Genomic DNA, 7885 nt, shown 5'->3' on the forward strand with positions numbered 1-7885 from the left:
CTTGATAACTGTCCCGAATATACTGACATTCTTGTTCATGAACTTGGGCAGTAGAGATCCATTAACTTTTGTCCTCATTGTCATTGTAGCTGAAACAGACACAAAATAAGATTGCAATACCTAGGATTAAATACACAGGGCCGGACTTAGGACTTCAGAGGCCCCGGGCGAATTTGCCGATGGGGCCCCCAGTATGATTATACGAGAACATATACGGTACACAATGTAACGCATTTACATGCACACTAATTTTAAATAGCTAATTTCAAGGTGAATTAATATGTAAACCTGTTAGAATGCTGTATTTTGCATAAACTAATTGTATGTAATATTTTAAGTCTGAAAATAGCTACAATGTACGGTGTTATTTTATGATTTGTTCTTGTTGTAATTGTATTTATAAAATTTTAATATACCTAGCAGGTACCTTACACATTTTTTGCAATACATTAAAATGTAATATCCTTTGCAACAAATAATGAAAACTATAGATAAAATAAAAATAAAATAACACGTACTTGTAAAAGGTTTAATTTAATTTTTTTACTGTAATACACATTCTATTTGGTGCTTGAATGAAAACTCAAATGAAAAATAACTAACATTAATTAATGGAATAAGTTATATTTAAACACGTGATGTAAGTCAGAGATAATGCATAAACTTTTAAAGCTTTAATATATTTTATAACTTACTATAATTTTACTAACAAACCTTTTACTATACTAAGTTTATAAGATACAAGTCAAAACAATTTTAAAGTTTACTTTTTATAGATTAATCATTATAAAGTTTAGAACATAGTTATTTTCCCTATAAATAAATGTCACTTTCTACTCTGATACGTTGGTCACGTTGGCATGGCAATTAAAACCTCCTGCTTTTCCTACATTTCTTGGCTGCACTAAAACTATAAAATTATAAACTATGACTTATGTTTATTTTCATAGTGGTTTTGGCATGGAATTCTCGTTTGTATAATATGTTAAAAGTCCTAGCATGAAAAGTACCATTAAGAACTTTAACGAGTTTGAGTTTTTTCTTGACGAGTAAAATGTTACAATACAAGTCTAATAACCAAACACAAGCTAACCATTTATATGAGTAAACAGAAAGATGTTTAAATGAATTCAATATAAATTAATACAACACAAACATAACATTCAATACAACATTAATTTGTTCTTTGTAGTGTTTGCAGAATTAATAATAAAATACAACACAAAAGTACGATAATGTCAACCAAAAACACACTGGGAGTAAAGTGATTTAAATTGTTTTGGATTGGCGATAAGGCATTGTATGTATGTGTATGCGCGTGCGTGAGACAGTCAAGACTAGACAGGATCCCTTATCAGCTCATTATCATTTATTGTTGCAGCTGCTTGTTGAGCGCTTTTTTACGATTTCAGTCGACAACGCTCGCCCGCTCCCAAATAATGTAATTTTTGTTAACATCAGACGACCCTAGTTGTAAAAAAATAAAAACATAAAAAACAAAAACACAAAAAACAAAACATGTAAAACATAAAAAATAAATTTAAAATTTAAAATAAAATAAATTACTATTTTATAAAACCTTTTAATTGAATGGGTAATATAATACTTCTGCCCCTTAAAATCGTGAATGGCATATACTTAGAGGTAAAAGAATAACATATAATAAAACATATTTTTCAAACCATGTTTTTATTTTTCAAAAGTATTAGATCTCAATTGAATCTCCATTTAACCCCAACACAATTGTACAAGTTACGTTCTACGTTAGGACAAGAGTTTTCATATTATTTATTGTATTTTTTGCCCCAAGCGAAGGGGCCCCCTTCAACTTGATCACCGCGGCCGTAGGTTTGTGTGAACGGCTTCATTGAAACTCAAACTGGTCCGTCACAGCCTAGCAGCTATGCTCGTGTCAACTAGGTCTAAGCGCGGGGCCCAGTGCAACCCTGAAGAAAAGTCCCTTAGAGTCAAGAATTTTGGTCCTAGTAATACCATAAAGTTCATCTAACAATAACCTTTAAATATAGGATAACGACAATAAAGCTGTTAAAAAAGAAGATCATTCGGTAAGTGTCTGATTAATTTTCGAAGATATTAATAAAAACTACTGTGCAAGGGGCCCCTTCGGGGCGCTCGCCCCGTCCGCCCCTAGGTAAGTTCGGCCCTGTAAATACACTGGATATCATAGGGTCTAAAAATTAAATTACATTCTGTTTGTGTTGCTTTAAATGTAGGTACAGTAGTAAAAATTAGAAGAAGTGTGAGGTACCAAATTTTAAGTGGGGTAAAAAAAACGTATTGATAGTCAACAAACACCATAACTTACCCGATTTTTATCCACAACATCCTGCTCCTAGGCCTATGTGTTGGCCATAGCTTGGGCTATGGGCCAAAGAACGTAGGCCTACTTTTAATACCAGTGAAGTACACAAACACACCCACAACTACATATTTATTCATAATAGCACTTCTTTTCACCAAACAAAGTTAAACCGACCGATTTTACAAGTATTTATCACCGACAACGACGACATAACCTCAAGCTGGTCTTTGTTGATTGACGATGACAGACGATAACTAGACGTGGAATCCCCGATCAGCTGTTGGCTAGTTTCCAAAATCGCCACCGCAGCGCTTGAGCCGCGGCCGAGGAAATCGGGATTTGGGGCCGGACAAGTTTATTCGCTGTTCGACCGTCGACTCGTTCATGAGAAGCCTCTCGCACACGATCACGACATACTGTACCACTGCATTATCCCTTCAGGTTAGCTAAGTTCGTTGTTAGACTTTCTAACGTTCCTTTTATTTTTGTTTTAACATACGTATACTCGTCTTCCACTTATTTTTTACCTGTTTAGGTTCGATTTAATTTTCTAAATCTCAATAACTTAGTTTTCGCCGACTTGTACAAAACCCGCCAGTTCCTGCCTGCCAGTGACTAGCGGTGGATATTTTTTCGGCTCTTTTAAATCAATTGGCTATTAAATTACATTAATTCCGTTCGTTTCACGATTAACTATTACTTAAGTTACTCCAGTTAATTCGACGTTTTAATACCCCGAGACTTGTCGTCTAAGTTCCAAACCCCGTCTGTGGCGGGTGAAAGAATCAAGTCTGGGAGTAGGCTGAGTTGAATAATCAGCTACGAAAATTAATACTAAATTTATTTTAAATCATATCACGTTAAATTATCCGTCCAGTTATATTAATTAGGTCCCGACGACTCTGTAGGGATTGGGTTAACGTCATATTATATTCTATATTATTTACCTAGGCCTTTAATTAATTATTTTAAAGTTCATTACAAGTAATTGAATCACATAGGCTTAAGATTGAATACTCGTCGGCCCTACAGAGTCATTCCAAAAGTTAGGCAAAATTCTCCAGAACACTTTTACGAAGTCTGGGATGATATAGCTCCAACTGGGCGTCTGCAGGATTTCCTGAGCGCTTCTAGAGCTCTGAGCCTTCGATTAAATTTTAATAAATTGATCAGTCAAAGCCATGACAACTTCGTATCGACCCCTGGATTTTTCCCGGCTCCTTCTGAGCACTCCGGGGAAGAAATTTGAGTGTGGCCGGTTCTAGGGGTAGGCCTAGCCTTACTTAGGTGAATACTAAAGTTTATTCCCCACCCTAGAATTTTGCGTCACAGAATAGTAAGAGAGCCTAGCCTGCATTGCAGATGGTTGCTCTTTCTCTCAAGTTTTAGATGTTCAACTTTGTTTACGTTAAGTGGGTGTTTGATTCGGACCCCCACTTCACCTGAAATGTTCTAACTTAAAAAGCACTTTTCCTATATAAACAACAATACGGTAGTAGGCCTACTCACAAAATCAATGCTGAGGAGGATACAGTTGCCTAGCAGCTTTAAAGATGTGATGCAACCACTCCATCCAGGGGTGAATTCCATTAACTTAAGCTTTAACTGGTGTTCTGTCAAGATACTCGAAGAAATCTTTCTTCTGAATAGCCTACGATCTGAATACGGGAGGGATGTTGGGCCAAGCCTTCGGTTCCAAATAGGCCTATTCGTATGAGCTCCATCTCCAGATCCTTGAAGTTCAGCGAGTGGTTCACTTACTGCCCAAACTCTCCTGAGATAAACAATCGTAGGCTTTTCAGTAGTCACTGACGATGGTAGTGCCTTAGTATCAGGAAGGATCCATTCTCGGATCGAAACCAGCAATATGGTCATTTCCTTGATGCCACAGAAACAAGGAAGGCTTCTTAGGTCACTTTGATGCCACTAAACACACACTGTCCCTCGATAACTCGCCCAAAATTATACTTCCATTTGCCAAACTTGCCTCATTAATCTGAACTATGGCCAGCGGTCCTCTAATCGTTTCATATTGGTCCTCCAATCCTTTCAGATTGGTCCTCCAACCCTCTCAGATTGGTCCTACAATCCTTTCAGATTTGGTCCTCCAATCCTTTCAGATTGGTCCTACCATTTTCTCAGTTTTGTCCTCAAATCCTTTCAGATTGATTCAACAATCATCTCAGATTGGTCCTACCATTTTCTCAGTTTTGTCCTCAAATCCTTTCAGATTGATTCAACAATCATCTCAGATTGGTCCTACCATTTTCTCAGTTTTGTCCTCAAATCCTTTCAGATTGGTTCAACAATCATCTTAGACTGGTTAATTTAAACACCTCGCAGGCAAATGATAATGAATTATACAGATGATGAAGTCTTGAGAAGGCGGTCTCAGGTCAAGTGGAACTTCGCTCAAAGCAAAAATAGGCCTACTGTTTAAACAGATAATTTACTGTTCTCCAAAAACAATCCAGCCCGCACAGAGACATTAAAGGGTTAAAGGTGCACTGCATCTTCTGCTTCATGCCCGGCGCAGACAACGAAACGTGATTTTCTCTTCGTCCAGCAAACACATAGGCCTATTACCACAACAAGTGCACTCACTTTCACTATGAATCAGCCCGTGTCCAACAAGGGGTGAAACAATGACCAAAAGTGGCTTGCGCTCACAATCGGTGAAACAATGACCAAAAGTGGCTCACGCTCACAATCGGTGAAACAATGGCCAAAAGTGGCTTACGCTCACAATCGGTGAAACAATGACCAAAAGTGGCTTGCGCTCACAATCGGTGAAACAATGACCAAAAGTGGCTCACGCTCACAATCGGTGAAACAATGACCAAAGGTGGCTTGCGCTCACAATCGGTGAAACATACCTGAAAAATCGCGCACTCAACTTGCACAACTTCACCATTTTAGCACTACCTAGCCTAACTCAACTCCACGGTGAAACTTTTAGGTAGGGCAACCATGAACATATTTTCTTCAACAATGACCCTGCCTTTGAAGGGGTTCATAAATATAATTATAATATAGATAATTTGATCTATGATCTATCTTTGACTATAATAGAGGTGTAGTCCTCTAGACAACTTTTACTAAACTGTGTTCGAAAGTAAGTTGAATCCAAAATTAATTGTGTAGGGGTTAAAGTAGGTCTAACTCGAACCATCCATTAATTATTAAAATAATAATAACTTACATTGCTTATCAAAAATAATGACGATAGAAGACAATTTAAACGAAATTGGCCTAAATAAGCATGAGGAGCAAACAAAGCAGAAGCACTAAGCAGACGGCAACTGGAGAGCTACAAACTGACAAAGGTTGGCGGGAAGCCGGGAAGTCAGGAAACTACGGAGACGGACTGGACTGAAACACCACCAAAAGGCATGGTGGAAGGGAGGAAAATTTTCCTTCCACCATGACCAAAAGGAGATAAATCTGTACTAAAAAATCTGTGTAAAACATTGATTAAAATATAATCCCTTAAACATTTACGAACGGGACCATTGGTGGTAACTGATAAAAAAGTCTCAACTATGTTCCAAAGTCAATAAAATGGTTATTAAGATTAATCTATGACTATAACTGGTATCTTTTTAAGTTCCACCCTCATATCAATCAATTATCAATCATTGAGATGGGGACGCCACCTATGTGCGTATTTTAACTTAGCCCAAATATGAGTGAAGGATGAGTGTAGAATGGTGTGTATGATGACCTCAAAGACGATAGGCTCAAGCATTGTGTAAAACGGCCTGTTTTACACAATGCTTTATTAAAATTTAAATACTTGCAAGACTATGGTTTTTGAACATTAATAAAGGCCAGGCGCACACAGGTGATTTTGAGTCTAGCAACAGTTACCCAATAAATAGGGGGACTGTTGCGCAACTCACTCAGAGACTGAAGTCAGTAACAGTTGCGCAGGAGTGCGCACACAGGCGACTGTTCAAAACGCAAATTAGACATTACCGTACCGTATTATTTAAATGTTACAACAATACTATGTAGGCCTACTCTGTTATTGAAGTTTCGCGCGTGAAAGAAGAAGAGGATTAGAGGGTTCAAATCTTTCGTAACTGATGCCCCCTCCCACTCTTCAAATTTATATCAGAATAGTCTTTGAATTACTTTAAATAGGGCGGCCTCTTTTCAACTTAAATAATTAATTGTTTAATGTCCTCAATACGCAAACTCATACTTAAAAATTAACTTTTCCCAAACGTTTACACTTTATAAAAAAAGTCACTTTGTAAACTGAGACTTTATAAACGCTGGATTATTGAGCTAGATTTGTGTTACTGTATATTAATGTCTCAAAATGACGTAAAACGCTAATTTCAGCATAAAAATGGATTTTAAAACACCCCCTCCTCCAGGCTGGGGGTATTCCATACCTCCTAGGCCCATCGGTGGGCCACCCACAGCGATCCCTGTTTCAAGTACGCTCTTGCCCCCCCCTAGTTTTGATCCTGGGCACGCACTCGATGTGTGCGCATCTAGACTTGTTTGAATGAATACCAAGCCTGGAGCGACAATTTAGTCACAGAGCTGTCTCTGGCATATTGGGTACGGGAACAATGGTTGCAACAGTTGCGCGACCATCCCTCAACTGTTTCCTTGGTGTGCGCTCTCCAACTTAAAACAATGATACACATTTGGTCGGGTAACTGTTGCTAGACTCAAAATCGCCTGTGTGCCCCTGACCTAATAGCACGTTTAAAAATCCGACTGGGATAACAGAATGACGTTTTTGTTGTCAACTGTATAAAGCTCACAGCAAAGCACTAACATATGGTCAAAGTCTAACCACCAAGTGGATATTTTAAATCTATGATATGGCTTACCCTCAACACAGCCAATCTGCAGACTAAGCGAATTTACATTTACCTGGCTGGAATTACCGTTGAAAATTTAAATACGTACATTTTCAAAAAAAGCACTTTATAATGTTTTTCGAAATGTATTTTATTTATTTTATTGACATTTGAAGTTTCATAAAATGTCCATGGTAACGCATAACCGTTGGTGGTATTTAGCGAATTTCCCATATAGGGAATAAGCTATTACCGTAGGTCTCATGGTAAGACCTAGACCCGGGACCGATTTGCTTTTTCGTTTTGAGGTCCCCAGAGGCCAAAAACACCATCCGTTCAAAATTCATATATATATGCGAGGGTGTGTCCGTGTTAGCGCGATAACTCGAGCAAAAATGGTCCTATTTTGCTCTACGTTTATTCTTACGAGTTCGCGAACCAACATTATTGGACGATGGTAACAGGGGTTTACGGGGGGTTTTATGTGGTAAAAATGGGGTTTTCTCATTTTTACACTAAAAACAAAAAATTTTGCAATTTCTTTCTTCACCATTTTGTAGAGCTTAAACAAAGAAATAATTTATTATATTGAAACGCTGTTGTATGCCTAACGGTCACGGAGAAAATAAAAAAAGTGTAATATAAAAAATTAACATTACTACTCTATATCTGTGCATTTTAAGCGGAGTCAATATTGTCATAGTCCAGTAACCAATCTTTCGTAAATACACAAATACCA

At 37.7% G+C, this 7885-nt stretch overlaps 1 protein-coding gene across 1 annotated transcript in view; it reads right to left on the reverse strand.

The window, feature by feature from the left end:
* Positions 1-5661, reverse strand: part of LOC128991237 (replication protein A 14 kDa subunit-like) — a 29238-nt gene extending 23577 nt beyond the window's left edge. Inside the window, exons 1-2 of the mRNA XM_054413973.1 lie at positions 5526-5661; positions 1-89 (exon numbers count right to left, since the gene is read on the reverse strand). Of these exons, the coding sequence (XP_054269948.1) occupies positions 1-84 (84 nt within the window). The 5' untranslated portion in view covers positions 85-89; positions 5526-5661. The remainder of the gene's footprint in view (positions 90-5525) is intronic.
* Positions 5662-7885: the final 2224 nt, after the last annotated feature.

Source organism: Macrosteles quadrilineatus, unplaced genomic scaffold (genome assembly GCF_028750875.1).
Source record: "Macrosteles quadrilineatus isolate MER2022 unplaced genomic scaffold, UCM_ALF_1.0 Scaffold_1__1_contigs__length_201487025, whole genome shotgun sequence".
Classification (NCBI taxonomy): domain Eukaryota; kingdom Metazoa; phylum Arthropoda; class Insecta; order Hemiptera; family Cicadellidae; genus Macrosteles; species Macrosteles quadrilineatus.